This window comes from Pelobates fuscus, chromosome 2 (assembly GCF_036172605.1).
Source record: "Pelobates fuscus isolate aPelFus1 chromosome 2, aPelFus1.pri, whole genome shotgun sequence".
Classification (NCBI taxonomy): domain Eukaryota; kingdom Metazoa; phylum Chordata; class Amphibia; order Anura; family Pelobatidae; genus Pelobates; species Pelobates fuscus.
The window spans coordinates 393,823,698-393,842,200 of NC_086318.1; the positions used below are offsets into that span (position 1 = coordinate 393,823,698).

An 18,503-nucleotide genomic window follows, 5' to 3' on the forward strand; every position below is an offset into this window, starting at 1 on the left:
GTTATCACCAATGAGAAGCATGCCTCCCACCAATGAGTATGCTAGTGCGATGCCCCTCCAGAGCGTCCAGGGCGTCCCGTTTCTTTTTTCTGCACAAGGCAAGCATGCGCGTTTGCTAGTGACTTGTTTCTGGCATCCCCAATAGTTGAATACAAGAGAACAAAAGTGGAACAGGGCTGTTAAAAGTATGTTGTGCATATGTGGAAATGCTCCCTGTAGTGTTGTATGTGTTTGGAGGTTGTTTGTGGATTTGCATGTGTCTAGAGGAAACTGTTGGCTTGAAAAAGCAACGTTTCTTTTAAAGCCAGTTTTATGAATGGGCAGTCACTGATTGTCTGATAACATCAGCTTACCGCTCTCAGCCAATCAGCAGCGCTTCCTGAAACTGAGATTTTAAAACTGGATGCTGCTTGGGGGACCTGAGGATTGGCGCTAGAGGCTGACTTTGGAATTAAACTGTTTGAGAACGGTTTGACCCCTTGAGATAAGAGTGGGCCATGGGACATTCTGGACCAATAACAACTTAATTTATATGAAGTTGTTATGGTGCTCGGAATGCCCATTCAAAAATAATATGATGATATTTGAGCTTTTGAGTCAGGCATAGAAATAAAAATAAAAAATACATATATCTGTACAATGAGAAACTATAGTGCCTATTTACTAAATGGGGCTCTGTGGAGAATTGACTAGTGGATATTGCTAAAATAGCCAAGCTGGGAAAAGAGCTGAAGTTTTAGAATGTTTCCAGTTCTGCCATTTTGGATTTGTAAACTAAAATTTTATACATTTTCTAGTTCAGTTAACAAAACCTTTTTTGACATTAACAATACTTATCATATGGACCATGTTTGAGGAATACATTTACAAGAAAAGCTCACACTGCATTTTTGTTCCCTATCATGCCAATGTTACCTAATGAGAGAGCAGGGATCTTCTAACTCTCATTCCCAGCAAGCTGACCGTGCATATTTCTGTTTTCTGTGTAACTCATTTTGAGCAAAAGAACTAAAATAACATTTAGAAAAAACAAACAAAAAAGCAATGGAATAAAACACATAATGACAATAGAAATTAAGCAACTATGAGGTTACAACAGCAAAAAATAAAATGAGAAGGACAGAACGGAGAAAAAGAAAATAAAGCAGAGAAACGAAAGGAAAAAAGGAGAGGAGAGTTAAACTATATTAAAAGGATTCTATATTGTTAGTAATACCAGCCTGTATTTAGAACACTATAGCTTACTCTGCCTCCACCCTCCCTTGCGGCCACCTGGCCAATAAAGTCACCTGATTTCTGCGCCAATGTCCCTTGGTGCTGGGTTGGCACCCTGTTTCCTCCTCCGACATTCAACAGGGGGGGGGCTAAAGCGCATGCGTGGTGAGTGCCGTGAGTGCATTAGGCCCTCCCCATATGAAAGAGTTGAGCCAATGCTTTCACATAGGGATCTAACTGATGGTGGATGTCCTCATGCGGAGTGTAAGAACGTCCTACGTGCTAGGTGACCTAAAGTCTGGAAGACAGCCACTAGAGGCTGTCTAAGCGCTGCAATGTAAACATTGCCATTTCTATAAAACTGCAGTGTTTTACATGGCAGGACTTTGGGCAATAGGGACACTGCACCCAAACCACTTCAATGTGCTGAAGCGGTTTGGGTGCCTATAGTGTCCTTTTAAACTACCAATTACATCAGTTATAGATTTCTTCACGTTTACAGCCCCTGCATATTGCACCCAACAAACAGAGATGGAATCTTTCTACATTTGCAAGCTATTTCTAAAATAAGGAGGAACCTTTTTAAAATATGTCCTGGAGGATAAACATTATTATCCAGCTCAATAGTCGGTATATATTCTGTCATTTCATACTTTTGCCAGTCACTTTAGAGTGCAAGTCTTTAAACCATCTTGTAGAGCATGTTGTATGAATGTAATAAACATGAGACCAAAGGGCAGGTTTAACTACTTCTTTCGTACCAATATATGTAATTATATGTGTCTGACTGTAACCGTATAATTATGTTTGCAAATGAAAAGAGAACTCTGCTTTATTCGGAGAAAAAAAATCTGAATAAATTGTTTGAATAAAACTATTAGTATATATGACTTAATTTTAGGGAATGCTTCCCAGGGGCCCTTAAATGGTTACTTAAAAAAATGCTAATTATTGCTTTGAAAATTATATTTTTTTGTATATTTTATTTTCCTGTCCTAATGTGTTTTACACCCCACCTCCTATAGAATGTAAGCTCGTTTGAGCAGGGTCCTCTTCAACCTATTGTTCCTGTAAGTTTATTTGTAATTGTCCTATTTATAGTTAAATCCCCCTCTCATAATATTGTAAAGCGCTACGGAATCTGTTGGCGCTATATAAATTGCAAAAATTAAATTAATTAATTAGAAAATAAAAGTTGCAGAAAAGAAAAATAGATGCAATTGTCACTAAATATGCTATGTGTATTTATCTGTACACTGTGTGATATATTGGGCACATTTTAGTACACAAATTGAAATTTTTTCAGGATTATTTATATGGACGGCAGCGTCGTAAACGTCATGAGATGCTATAAACTGCATTTTCTTATTTCAAATCACAGCCTTACTCTGTTTCTGAATGATCTTCGCCTCACAGATGTTGTGTCCTCATCAATTTTTTTATTTTATGAAGATTTCTTTTATCGCATAAGGACACAGTTTTAATAGCAAGCAAATAATAAAATAGTGCAAACCCCTTTTCATATTACAGTAGAGTACAGTTTTGTTATACGGGGCTGATTCCAGAGTACTTTATGTTCATTACTAAAAGTGCATGGCCAGGTGTATGTGTGATTTATGTGTAGTGCATTTCTTGAGTGGCTCACGTTAATTTTTTTGGCAAAACTTTCCATGTGACGCAATGTCTGTCCATAGGAAAAAATGGGAGGCCAGTCATATATGGAGATATTTCACTCACACTCAGGCTGAATGAGATATCACCGGAGAGCGTAACCACACCAAAATTGACAGAACTAAACAGTGCCACATTCTGCCAAGGAAGAACACAATGTAGAGTGGCACACTATGCTATCCTTCCAGGTATCCATGATGGGTATCAAGTCTTGGTATAGCTGCTAGTCCCAGCGAAGTTAGCAATTACATTATAGTAATTTGGCAATGCCAGGAAATCTTTTTAAAGTGATTTTTATTCCGTCATCATTGAAAGAATTGGTTTTTTTTTTAGCTTCTCTGTTGGATTTGTCAGTTTCCCTGTTGGACTTGCTTTGGACAATTCTACTTTGGATAACTCTTACATTTATCTAAGAATAACAGATAGAGAATTTTAGATTCTAAATAATAACTGGAATTGTGAATGGTACCTAATAGTATTAGTCCGCAGGCTGACATGTAAGCTGTAGAGATCTGTTAGTAACTCCCAAGGTTACAGTATTAAATCCAAGCAAGTTACCTATGCTTTCAATGTTCATGAAATAAAACTTGCCAAATCTGTAATAAATTCTTTCTGGCAACCATAAGAAGTGAAATGTTTATTTAAAGGATCACTATAGGGTCAGGAACACAAACATGTATTCCTGACCCTATAGTGTTAAAACCACCTTCTAGCCACCCTGAGCCCCTCTTGCCTCCCTAAATATAGAAATCTTACTGTATTCAAGCCTGAAGCTGTAGATCTGCATGCTGTTAGAAAAAAACAAGCAGTCTGCTGACATCATCGTAAGTGATAGCCTGATCCAATCACATTGCTTCCCCATAGGATTGGCTGAGACTGACAAAGAGGCAAATCAGGGGCAGAGACAGCATGATTCAAACACAGCCCAGGCCAATCAGCATCTCCTATGAGGAAAGTTAAGTGTCTGCATGCAGAGGGAGGAGATACTGAATGTTTGGATGCATTTTAGGCAGCCATGACCCAGGAAGGATCTCTAACAGCCATCTGAGCAGTGGCCAGTGAAGTTATCACTAGGCTGTAATGTAAACACTGCATTTTCTCTGAAAAGACAGTGTTTACAGCAAAAAGCCTGAAGGTAATGACTCTTCTCACCAGAACAAATTCAATAAGCTGTAGTTGTTCTGGTGACTATAGTGTCCCTTTAAACATTTAAATTGTTACAAATTGCGATATTTTAACATGGTGATGAGGCTAATGTAATGGTTCTGGGCAAAGAGATAGTGCCCGCAGATTCAGAACTGTACAAAAATGCCTTTTCTAAGAAAAGGCAGTGTTTACATTGCTGTCTAACGCTACCTCTAGTGACTATCACTCGGGCTACCACTAGAGAGTCTTCTTGGTCCTGGAAATATTTCAGGACTGACGTTCAGCGTCTCCAAACTCTCCATGAAAGGCAATGAACGCTCACCATAGAGATGCATTGACTCAATGCTTCTCTATGAGGAGATGCTGATTGGTCGCTGCACTGTGACTGTTGCACATGCACGGTAGCCCCCAATGCTTCCTTATGAGGTAGCATTGGATTGACTGAGATCATCAGTAATGATGATCTCAGCTGGCAGAGGTGGGGCAACCGTGGCAAGACTGGCACACCGAGGGAGGTGAGTAACTCTTCTTTTTTTTTTTATTACTTGGGGGGTCAATAATCAAAATACAAATAGACGTTATAACACTCTAGCATTTGAAATACACACATTTCTAAAGCAAGAGAAATCCCTTGAAAACTCTTACCAACCAAACGTGTGTAGGTATCGGGAGAGCCAATGATTGCTGAGTATGTCATTGTTCCCATGGTGACTTGCACACACCCGAGCGCAACAACATATTCACAAACGGACATGCTTTATTTTAATATGTTTAAAGGAAAGCAAACGAAGCAATGAGCTTGTAATTTATATTTTATTTTGCACAAGCTTGCATATATACTGCACATACATTCAGTTTAGAGAATATGGAAGGCACACAAGGCAATTGAACTACTGAATTTCTTAAGTGGTACAAAGCGAAAAAGGTAAAAGTCTGGAGATTATACAAAAAGCTTAAAACACACTAATAAAGTCCCCAATTCCCCATATAACCCACCCCACCTGCTTTTTTTTTTTATTTAGTAGCTGCCAAGCAACAAATTTGGAAATCAATTGTCCGCGGCACCTTTTTTTCATTTTTATTTTTTTTTTGCTTGTTTTGTCCGGAGCAGGAATTCAATTCTTTAATCATATAATCAAATTAATTACAGTACATCCTTGGCAATACAAAAAAAAAATGTACACCTTTCATCAAATAAATTAGGATAAATTAAAACAATAAATTATGCAAAGTCTTTAGAACAATTGACAAAAAAAAAAAAATCCACATTTGAAATTGCCTCTAACTAAAAAAAAAAAAATAAGGAAAATAAAAACTTCATTCATTTTTATACTATCTGAAAATTAAAATGGTTTTCATTACAAAAAAAAGAGCATATCAATGCTATTTACAATATATTGCTAAATAATATAAAGGCAGTGTTCCATCACAATTTTATATTTATTTACACACATATAAAGACTCCTAAAAAAAAAAATCATTTGCTTCTCAACCTTTCACACACTTAAGTAATATCAGGTTTTGTTTGTTTTTTTTAACTTCTTTTTTTAATAGCAAACAACAAGCACAACCAATGGATCTCAAAGGGTTAATGTGGTCTTCTTATGCAAAATATACAGTACTCCTAAACCAATGCTTTATTGCGGCAGTTTTGGCTAAGATATTAGTTGCTGTGATGAATGTACCAGAAAGGATCTCCGATGGTTTTGTTTTAACTCTTTTACTGCAAGAATGCTCTTAGATACTCTATGGACTGCTGTCCACCTCTGGTCCTTTAATTGCTCCAGGTATTCCTGAGGATGATACAGTGTAACAGAATTGACGTCTATATGCTAAACAGTGAATTTTAGGCGAACTGACAAGAGAATTCTAAATTTTAGGCCAAAATCTCAATTTTCTTTAATTTCACTTACTTTTGCCTAAAAACATATATATATATATATTTTAAACAGTTCCAGTTTAAGTAAATAAACCTTGTAGTGTGTGTTCGTCTTCGAACTGCTAGTTTTTGAAAAAGGTACAGAGTGGGGTACAGGCCCTCAGGGATCCAATTTATTTTTGGATTCCCAAAATGTTCGAGACCACAGCTCTAATGCATTGGTAAATAAGTGCAGTGAAAGGGTTAAACTTCAACCATGCACACAATTGTCTAATATCTCCTTTTTGCGGAGGCACTCCAGTTTACAACCAGGCATTTCATTGGGAAAAAAAAAAAAATCACATGAGATTATGTTAAGTGCAATAAAACAACTGCTTCTTAAAAAAAAAAAAAAAAAAAAAATGCAGTTAGTTTAATTTCAGGGGAGCTTTTTGAAAACAATGTCCAACGGAGAAATTTAAATATACATCTGAGAGCAGAAAGAAAACATATAGGCAATAGGCTCACAATGAATTTTATATATAGAACATATTATACATGTATCAAATAGGTTTTTAAAGTCATCTATTCATGGATAGCTTTTTTTGAGAGCTTAATAAAACTCTTTCTGTTTAATGTATTTATTAATGCTGGTGAGAATCTTTTTTTTATTTTTATCAAATTATCATTTTTTTTTCTTTCTTTCTTTTTTTTTTTTTTCTTTTTCTTTTTTTATAACTGCTTGGTTATCTGAGGAGCCTGTAAGAAAAAATCAGCAGAGTCTGTACAGGTCCCCAAATGAATTACTCTATACCATATAAAACATTTAACTTATATTTCTCTATGTACACAGAAAAACGTAATTGTACACTTGCTATTTATGCACGTTGAATGTGTTGCTTTTCAAAATGTAAAATGCAGCATTCTCAATGACGCATTTATACAGTTCTGCATTTACTTGCCATTTAATTTTATACAAACTTAACAATTTTTTTTATGTATTTATTACCAATTCACTTTTTAAACTACATGATCAAATATTTACATTGCTTTATAAAAGTTCCCCTCTATTTTGTATACCCATCCACACACCAGGTATATCAACCAAAATCTTTTTAAAAATTAAATAAAAACCTCGAGAATTCAGGGGTAAACACTTCCTTTAAATAATAACATTCTAAATTCTTTATTTTTTTTTTACATATTCACCAATACTTGGGAATATATCTCTATACACAGCTGAAGATACAGTAACAATGAAATGCACAGCAGTTTTGAATTATTTTTCTTTTAACAATTGTAATACGTCTTAAATAGTTTTTTTAGTGTTTACTAAAGTTATGTGCACACACAAGTACAGAAAGATGTATGTGTGTGGCAGTGAATATACACATATACATATTTATGAAAGACAGAAAATAGTTTATCCATAAGAAAATTCCAGGGGTTTATTTACTAAACTGACTTTACCACTATTTTGCTAAATTATCGCACCTGAAAGTGTTTTTTGATCCAATTCACAGGTTATCATCTTCCACAGCTCATTGTTTAGAGAATAAAACCCAGATAGAGTACGATTTATGGCCTTCCTAACATGATTTATCCAACCTTGTTTGTATACATATATGTATATTAAAATACACGTGTATACACTGCATTAGCACTATTGCAATTGTTCTACGTCCTTCAAATATGAAAAAATGTAAAAATTAGAATTGCAATACAGTCGCTCCCTGATGGTTGGAAACGTGACTGTTGTCCATAGCAAAGGGTAGTATAAAGGTCCACTTTCAGACTATTTAAAAAATTGTCTCTAGTTTAAAAAAAACAAAAAACTACCTATCTATATAAATAAAAAGACACAACATATGCAGAGCTATATACCAAACAGCCAGAAAAAACTTGAGTGTTTATTGTAGCTGAACAAACTGAAGTCCATAAGATGACATGGTAGGCCCCATTAGGCACACAAAGAACTGCAAATGGAAGGGGCATTAAGTATTTTTAAAGGGGTTCTGCTGGTGTTATCTATAGGCACGTAACTATGGAAACCATAGCTATTTAAAAATATGACATTCTTGGTTATCTATAGGTCTACATATTCAAAAGTACTGGTGGATACTGATGAGTAAAATATGTGTTAAATATTAAAGTATTAGAGATTGACTGTATGATAAAAAAGTTAGTACTGTATTTAGCTGCAAAGAAGCTATTTTATGTTACACCAATGTATATATAATGTTGAAAATTTATTAATAATTCATGAGTAAGCATTGGGCTCAGAGCACTTAATGGGACATATCACTTTGTGAACCTGAACATATTCATAATGTAAAGCAGTTATTGACATGTGATCTAACCTGAATTTATTATATCACACGCAAAGTTCTTAGATTGTCAACTTATTCATTATAGTACGAATTGTCAGGTATTCAGCCTGAATTTTACATTATAGGCTAAAAGTCAGAGATCGCTATTTGTAAGCTCACTACAAATCACAGTTTTGTGAACTCACCATTAAATAAGGTAGACACACATTTAACTGCTGTTATTATGCCTCATTTTAACTTTTCATGAGAACAGTCTAAGAGTTACAGTTCATATAGAGAGATACAATGTCATCTTTCAAAGTTTTTGTTGAGAATGCCATAGCTATCTAATGTTTTGTTGTATTTTTTTGTTTAAGCAGTAAAGCACCACAAAGATAGGGGCAATGGCTGCTATTTCCAGCTATGGAGTTTTTAAGAGGTTAAGTAAATTGTTAGTAAATCATTAATTGCCAAGGCTAAAGTCTTGGTGATTAATTTTTCACAAGACGAGGTAACTATTACATCACTTCCTGTCTGCAATAACTGAGCAGTACTGATAAAGCAAGCCTTGTCTGTGTCTCCAGTGACTAACTGAACAATTAATCTGGCTCTGCAGGCACCGTTAAAAATACACGTTTCCTTGCTCAAGAGAAGACTCTAGGCACCATTAACACTTTATGTAATTGAAGTGGTTGGAGTGTCCTAACACCAATGTGATAAAGTGGTTATGGTGCCTAGAGTCCCCCTTTAACAGAATAATAACAATTATCTCTATATACTGTGATTTTGTGTTACTAAAGTGTACATCCACTGCCAGCCATAGAAAATAATGACAGGGCATCACAGAATCATCCGGGATAATATAAAGTCAGCAGGTTTTTTTTTTTAAGGCACTCTGCTGACAATAATAACTTGCATACATTTGTATCCCTCAGCAAAATTTGTCGTAAATGAAGTGAAATAATAAAGATCAGGTTAGCTCTGGAGTGACATAGATACCTTTTCACTCGTCAAAGTCAAAATGGGAAGTGATAATATTATTAACCCCTTAAGAACATATGACGGAAATATTCCGCCACAATTCCATTTTATTCCAAAAGTTGTGTCCTTAAGGGAACAGGGGATACCTTTACCGGATAACATATACCACAGCACACCACATAAATCATTACTATTTAGTCACTAATGAATCTATGATCTTATTTAATTGCGTCCTGATTATTTTGCCATTACAACTCTATACAGCCCTGCATTTTTTTTTTTTTTATTGAGTGGGACATTCCATTTTCCTATAGAATATTTAAAGGTTGGTTTGTAATAATGTATCAGTCGTTCATTGTTACTAAAAGCCTTCGAGTGATTAACTTTTGTACACTAATAGTGTGCAATGATTGTGTTAAAGTGCTTCCGTTTAAAATTTAACTCTCAATCTATGAATTTTCTTAATAAAATAATCTTAATCTCTGATTTATTTATTTTTTTTTAAACTAGTTTTCTTTACGCTACACTACATACAAAATAGACCAGACATTGAAACGGATGTGTTAGGCTATCTTTATCCTTTCCACATGGGGTGACAATTCAACTCCTACAACTCCTGACACACTCTTTCAGTTGCAAGTATATCCTGTATAAAGTTGCTTAACCCACAATTCGGGATTTCATAATGGCTTATTAAATAGACATTACAACAATCAAATTGATCACTGACATATTCCGCAACACCTTGAAATGATGTCACATATCGTAAGGGGTCTCTATTCACCCTCTCACACAAGATTATTTTGCTCAATTGTGAACTGCCAAGAACTCAAAATAAATCTAAAATTTTATCTCAAAATAGCTACTGGAAAAATTATCCATGTTTTCAGTTTTAATATTTCGGCCTACAATTCCTGGCAATTCTTTAGAACTCACTCTTTAGTACAGGGGTAGGCAACCTTTGGCACTGCAGATGTTGTGAACTACATATACCATAATGGTCTTACATCCATAATGCTCCATCAGCATCAGTGGACACGTAGTCTACAACTTCTGGAGTGCCTAAGGTTGTCTTCCCCTGAATTAGTAAATTAAACCTTTGAAAAAAAAGACACGACTTAGATATTATGGAGCTATTCCCAGTGGCTACCACAGCAGGCAGTGACAGAAAACGTACAATTAAAATAAAACCATAGGTAAACGGCAAGTTACTTTCTACAGTTAAAGGAACACTGTAGGCTCTGTAATTGCTTAATCTTATAGAAGCGTCTGGCGTCCTCTGGCACCATCTGTCCATGCAGCGTTAAAGCGTTTTTAATATTTGAATGCTATACGAGAGTTCCTATCAGATTGGGGAAGCATTAGCCTCGGCAGCAATGGGCATCTGTGATTGGCTGAGAGTGTCACATAAGTGCTCCAGCCTATCATAGTGCCCATTTGGGTATAAATAGGTGGCCTAGAAGGAAGTGTGTCATCTCTGCTTTAGCCACAACTACAGTGGGTGTAGAGTTGTGAGAGGCTATGGAGCCCCATTCAGTGTTGAACTACTTGAAAATGGATTACCCCTGAATGGAGGGATAGTGCCAGGGGACGCAGGGTACTATAACCAATCCAATCAGATGAAATGGTTATGGTGTCTACAGTGTCCCTTTAAGATATATGTTCCACATACCATAAATCAGGGAACTAAGAATTAGTTTAAGTTACAGTTGGATAGGACTACATCTTACGTTAACTGTAGGTTTCCACCACTGAAAATAAACAACTAAACTAAATTTAGATACAATGTAACTATTAATAAACAGCAGAACTAGCTCTCTTTAAGTCACAGAAACTGACAGGGTGAACTGCTAAGAATTCAAAGTGAATTGAAGATTTTAGACACACATAGCTATTTTAGAAATATTCTCTGAGCCAACTGCTTTCAGTCTAACTGTTTTTAAAATTTGCGTTGATAGTGATTATATGGCAAAACATTTCTTACTACGGCTTCTCATTAAGAAAAAAAAAAAGCAAGAGGCTGGAGTGCAGCAGTGCATTAAAATAAAATAGTTAGATGCTAAAAAAAGCTAAGAATAAAACATAGCAGCTGCTTAACTTGCATTAGATTGTTTTATGCTCGTGATAGAACTGCATCTTCAGCCTCGATACCACATCACTTGGGTACAAGCAGGGTGATCCTTGTGTTAACATCTGATCAAATATCAATAATTTATGTTATAAATAATATCTCTAGATTGAATATTGCAGACAATGAATTGTTGGTAATTTGTTTTATTTTTTGCTTAGTTTAGAGGACTGTAAACTTAAAGTTGTGCTGGTTTATCTAGCATTAGTTGTGATAACATCCTTGACACGTTTGCTACCAAAGGAACCAAGATGATAAGGTATTAACGAAGGGAAAACTGACAACTTTTTTTTTTTTTTTAACACAAATGGTGAAAGTAACGCCGAAATTTGGCATTGCAGATTTTAAGGAGTTCACAGGAGATATATAAATTGATGCAGATTATGACTTTTTTTTTTTAGATGATCTGAAAAAACAAATCTATGTTATTGATTTTTCAGTGTCTTATTGTGATTAACTATCTAAGCCCTGGCTAATTAGTTGCTGATATACTTTAATATTCACATTGTCACACAGAGGGGTCTGCCCTATAAACAGTCAGTCAAAACTCAAATTAGACCCAAACTCTATAGCTGGAAAAAAAAAATAATAATAGTAATAATAAAAATAAAAAAAAAATCTGTTGAGAATCTGTTCAGTAGAAAATGATTTCCAATTCAGTGATTTGGCCCCAAAGTAGTGAATAGGATACTTTGGAGAGGTGCTACGATTTATAGAATTAAACTTGACATTTGTACACTAAACTTTTTTTTTTATTAATCTTTGTTGCAAAATGCAATACAGAAATGCATGTATTTGAAATAGAACTGTTTACTCTTTAATAAGGTTTTTCTTTAAAAAAAAAAAAAATCTATTTTTTTCTGAAATATTGTATTGTGCTATAATATAAAACTAGCAAATTTTACAAGATCTGCTGAAACATTGTATTCACACGATTCAGCCATACCTTACAGAGTTTCTTATGAAATTACCATATGCATATATATATATATATATACACACACACACACCCCAAATGCACTTTGTATAGTCCAACACACCTTAAGGTTTTCTCAAATGTAATATGCAGTATAACGCAATCTAGGGCACTTGTTTTAATAACAAATAGAAATATTTCCCCCCCACTTAATAATCCATACAGATGATGGATGTGATGTAGTGATTAATATTAAAAACTGCTTCTATTTCGGGGAAACATTTTATGTCACTCAAGGAAAACAGTCAACATGTCAAGTAATGGTCTATATATATAAAGTAGTGTTTTAAGAGCTACAAAATCAAATAACTAAGAGCTGTTGAGGACCTGGAAAGAATTAAAGCTGGTCTTTACGTGTTAATATAACAAGGATTTATTCACTAAACTTGGAGTTCAAGAGAATTTACATGGTAACTTCACATTTTATAACAACTTCAGAAAAAAAAGTCAACTATTTCTGAAGCTCAAATTCTTATCTTAAATTTGGATTTTCCTTATTAATACTCGGCAATTGCCAGTTTAGTGAATACACTTTAATATCGCTGAACATATTTGACTTAAACTGTGTAGTGTCATAACACATCTACAGTTCTGAATACAAAACAAACCAAACAAAAAAAAAAACCCTATATATATATATATGTGTATAAATCAGTGATATCTAACCATAGCACCCAGTATGATTGTGATGATTGTGAACTGCACTTCCCATTACACCGAACCAGCTTTTAAAGTGGATAAATGTAGTTCACGCACATATAGGGTGTTAGGCTACTCATCACAAACATTAAAATAATATCCTTTTGCGGTATGTTGTAATAATAACAACATAACAAGATGGTCTTTTACAAAATCGTTCAACCAGTGCCAGCAATTCTAGAGGCTCGCTGATCAAATAATGGGAACCCACATTCTTTGATTCTAATGGTTTACCTAAATAGGATTTTCTATGAGCATAGAAACAACTATAAACAATTTTCTATACACCCCCAGTACTGCTCCAGGGGCTAGCAGCAAAATAAGTCCTCCTTCAGTTTAAAAATGAAAACAGGTTCCAGAGATGTAGTGACCTACAGTGCACAGTACAAGTTCTCCCTGGCACTGAAAGGGTTAGTCTTTCTTTTTTTTGTGTGCAATATCTGTTCTTGTGCTGGAAGGATGCATCAGTTTTTGCGCAACCTTAATCTCAAACAGACTGATGTTCCAGTTCGAACTAACTGGCATTTAATATTCCTACATGGGAAATCTTCCTGTTCTGTGCTTTTTTTCCCCCCACTGTTAGAATTAACTACAAAGAGTATGTTTGAAAACTGATCTTTGTAGAATGGAAAGGCAAAAAAATATGTATACACATATATATATGTATATACACATTATCTGTGCTTGATTTCACAAATATTTAACTGTTGAGCTATATCCACTATAAACTATGAGTTGTGCCATTTACTGAAACAAGTTAACCTTTTCTATAATGCTTGCATGCCGTCCAGGATAGACATTTTGGCTTATTTAACAGTTTCAATGCCAAATGATTGCGGCATTCATGTTTCACACCAAACTCAAAACTCAAAGGGTTAATTTGAAGATAGCAAACTCACCACAAGGTGTTGTCTATCCTAAGTGTTTGGGCATTCGAGCATTCTACCATTTTTAAGGATTTTCTTTAAAAAAAAGTATCTTTAACCCCTTAAGGACACATGACATGTGTGACATGTCATGATTCCCTTTTATTCCAGAAGTTTGGTCCTTAAGGGGTTAAACAGACACTATTTTTTTCTCTCCATAAAATCATAGCAACTGGGCACTCAGAATTATTTGAATTGTACTACATGCGCACCAATGTGTTTTGTTGTTGGTATATTTAGGGCACATTAAGTTGCAGAGGAAATGTGAATTACTCAGAAGTGCTTGGGAGTTCGTAGCTCGTTACATTTTATAAATAAATCAAGTGGTTTTAATGAAATGATTATTAGGAAAGCAGTGGAACACAAGTAAAAGTACAAAGGTCACTCTGTTCTCCATCACATAACATTGAAAAATGCCCTAATAATTCTGTACACGTTATACCCTCCGCACCCTGAAAAACACTTCTCCATTCGTGGTTTGTGACTTTAGGGCATTCAGTAGGCATTTTAGTGGAAGCTGATGCAGTAATGCTATTCTCTTGTAAGAATGGGTAAAGAACATAAAATAAATATGTGAGGTTCCAGAATAACACATGTGCATAGCATATATGTATACACATGGATGTACAGTTTAAATCACGCACACTCACAGATTTGGGGCATTTAAGGGGCAAATGTCAGTTTTGTACATTCAGATCCAGCAATTGTATCGTCTACTCGTGAAGTAGCTCCTGTAGGCAGTTTGGGGATCGAAAGATTTCAGGGACTTCGCTGTCCAACTTGCAGATGACCTTGTATATGGCCTTCTTCCAGGAAGGATCAACATCTTTGCCTGCGATAATGGCATTGAAAAACTCTCGTAATGTGATCTGAGCCACTTCCAAGAATCTCTCCGGAACCTGCTGATACAAGGAGACAATGGCATTAATAAAGTTTTTAGTTTCAAGTCCATGAATCTTCAAAGAGGATTGAAACTGTTCTCCCTAGCAAGAAGAGGGCTTACCAGACACCTGCATATTCTAATTATGGCAGACATCTATTGTCATATGCGTTTAAAGTAACTATTTATAGAGATATTTAATGACATATGTTCATCTTTGAAAACGGAGAAAAAAGGAGTAGGGAAGGAAGTTAAAACTGTAAAAGATCTGATTTCTGTTAGAATTTCGTTTTCAGGGTTTCAGACGAGTACAGATAAAAGATCACCTTTCTAATGTTTGTCAGAGAGAAACCCTGAACTAAGGCTCTTTTAATCGGAATAGAGTTGTTGTTCTCTTTGATTAGGCATTTACGGCGGTGTGATTATTTTTTCACACACAGATTGTTATGTATGTAATTATGTGACGAGTACTTGGACTTTAGAAATGTTCCGAGCATCAGGGAATTGTTTATGAAGGGCTATTAAATATGAATATTTAACATGAGCGCAATGTTGTTGTTCATGTGCATTTTCTGGTCTGTATGCCTGGGGGTTTTAAGAAAACAATCACCCCAAAGGCAGCTGTGGTCTGCAAAAACGCCAAACGGTACGTCCTGCAATCCCAGGTCCATCTTAAAGCTTAATATTGATTGCATGATCTAAAACAGCCAAATAGCTTTTGTATGACATTGTACCCTACAGCAGGGGTAGGCAACGTTCAGCACTCCAGATTTTTTGGACTTAATCTCCCCTGATGCCTTTCCAGCATTATGGCTGTAAGAGGATTGTGGGAGATGTAGTTCACAACATCTGGAGTGCCGAAGAAGCTTCCCAGTGATGTCTCAAAGCACAAATTAACAACCTATGACACCTAAAGCTGCCAGGGACTAGCAACATCAATTATTCCTACCCAGAGGATGATGGGAGTTGTATTGCAGGTCAAGATGACTTTACAAGTTGCTCACTCTCGTCTACAGTGTTTATTAACTAAATAGTGATTTGTGGCACATTTAGAACCAAGTTGCAAATCTTGAGCTGAAAAATTATCTCAAACTAGCGTGAACTGGAGATTTTTTTCAACTCACTTATATTGACCAAAATATATCCATTAAAAAAAAAAAAATGAATGAACTCTATCAGGCTTATTTACTAAAGTGGGAATTCAAACTGAATTTGAAATGTAAGGTCAGAGTAGCCGAATTGTAAGCACAGCTGACTTAGAGAATGTTTCCTGTTTGGCTATTTTAACCATACATTTGAAAATAACTTTGAATTCTCCCTTTAGTGAATAAGACTGTTTATTTTTCACTCACTTTGGCAAGAAAGGAGCTAAGTTACAGTACTAGTGTAACCGCTCGTACCCCTAATTACCACTATAAACTATTAATACATAGAATTTAGCAGGGCTGGCCATACAGATATCATTAGTAATAATATCACATAGTTGGTAAGAGGTTCTCTTTTTAAAATATATAAATAATTGAGAATACAATTAAAGGAACACTATAGTCACCTAAACAACTTTAGCTTAATGAAGCAGTTTATGTGTATAGATCATGCCTCTCAGGTTTTACTGCTCAATTTTCTGCCATTTAGGAGTTAAATTACTTTGTTTCTGTTTATGCAGCCCTTGTCACACCTCCCCTGGCTCTGATTGACACAGCGTGCATGACAAAAACTGGTTTCACTTTCAATTAGATGTAATTTACCATAAACAATTGTATCTCTTTCTCTGTAAATTGAGCTTTAATCACATAAAAGAGGCTCTTGCAGGGTCTAGCAAGCTATTAACATAGCTGGGGATAAGAAAATCTAAATTAAACAGAACTTGCAATAAAGGAAGGATAAACTGTAGATTACTCTTTACAGGAAGTGTTTAGGAAGGCTGTGCAAGTCACATGCAGGGAGGTGTGACTAGGATTCAAAAACAAAGTGATTTAACTCCTATATGGCAGAGAATTGAGCAGTGAGAATGCAGGGGCATGTTCTATACACCAAAACGGTTTCATTAAGCTAAAGTTGGTGACTATAGTGTCCCTTTAAACATAGGGATTGTTTTTGGAAGCCATAATGTTTTGTCTTTTAACAAATTTCATTGAATATATAGAAATATAGACATATAAAAACATTTCGTAATCCATTATAATAATATACTGCAGAGTTTGCAATTGCAAAGTATATGCTTGCAATATCAGTAAAATTGAATAACATACCCTCTTCATGAACAAATCAACCTCTCGGTCTTGTAAAATGCAGCAGCATCTCTGCTTCCAAAATTCTCACCTCTGTCTCTAAGTACACATATTTATACCCCGGATCTTCAATTAAATCATGTTAGGAAAACAGAAAAACAAACCTAATCTACCTTAGCTTGGCAAAGAGATGAGAAAGTGACCATTAAATGGCATAGCCTCGTTTCAAGAAAAACATCTTGATCAGTCTGTTGTCATGACCTAGACATCTTAAACTTTGCTTGGACTAAAAAGTAAGGTTGAACATGACGTATACAAGTCCCTGACTTGGTGTCACGTTAACCTAGGACAAAATGACGTCTTAAAGTCTAAACATCTTCTTTAGGTATCTGGGCAAGAAGTCATTTTTTTAAGTAAACGGCCGTACGGCCAACTCACGGTTGCAGGACAGCTCCCTTCTTATGGAATAGCCTGCCTACTGCCATCATACTCTCTCTTAGTCTTCAATCGTTTAAGAAGGGCCTTAAAACCCATCTCTTTAGGAAAGCTTATGGCCTCCCAGAGTAACCTCTTCCTCACATACCTGTCTCTTGCTCTCTCCTAAAGGGCAGCCCTTTACTCTCTCCTCCAGCTCTGCTTCACTCCCACCTTATTTGATTGCTATTTCCTGTCCTAAAGTGTTATATACCCCACTTCCTATAGACTGTAAGCTTGTTTGAGCAGGGCCCTTCTCAACCTATCGTTCCTGTAAGGTCTATGGTAATTGTCCTATTTATAGTTAAATCCCCCCCCTCATAATATTGTAAAGCGTGACGGAATCTGTTGGTGCTATATAAATGGCAATAATAATAATTTTATGAGAAACAATATTTTCCAATTCTAACAACTTGTCAGTTTACAAAATCTCTTAAAGACAAAGTATCTCTTACAGATAACGTATACAGTGAAAGAAATACGACGTTTCATTCTAAAACACCTGAAAATGTCCATAACACACTAGCTAATTTAGGAACACACAGAACAGTTTGGCATCTTTAGTTGAAATAGAACTTTGATGTAAGAAAACATGCTATAAATATAAGGGTGCAATAGCCACAACAGCACAACACAATGATAACCAGGAAAGGCAAATTCAGATTACGCTGGTTTTCATTGTACCCTTGCAATTCTGGGGAAGTAATTATTTTATTTATTTATTTATGGTAGGGAATGTCAAAGAAAAAATAAAAACCTAGAACGTGAATGAGTCCAAGTATTTAGCTCTCTCCAGGGATGATTAATTTATAATTCCAATTTTTTTGCATTATTTGAATCATGCAACAAAGATTTTCCTCTCTCCTCACTTGCTTTACCTTCAAGGCTGATTTGTTTTATTAAACTGACTGTCCCCAGCATCTGCAGTACATAATAAAAGCCTGACATAGCAGCCTGCCTGCCTTCTGTGTGTTGCAGATACTCATCATAAGTGTCAGGACATACCAAG

The 18,503-nt window shown here is 35.5% G+C and overlaps 1 protein-coding gene across 1 annotated transcript in view; it reads right to left on the bottom strand.

Moving 5' to 3' along the window:
- Nucleotides 1–14,018: 14,018 nt before the first annotated feature.
- PROX1 (prospero homeobox 1) overlaps nt 14,019–18,503 on the bottom strand; it is a 63,228-nt gene continuing 58,743 nt past the window's right edge. The window contains exon 5 of the mRNA XM_063443839.1: nt 14,019–14,808. Within this exon, the coding sequence (XP_063299909.1) occupies nt 14,623–14,808 (186 nt within the window). The 3' untranslated portion in view covers nt 14,019–14,622. The remainder of the gene's footprint in view (nt 14,809–18,503) is intronic.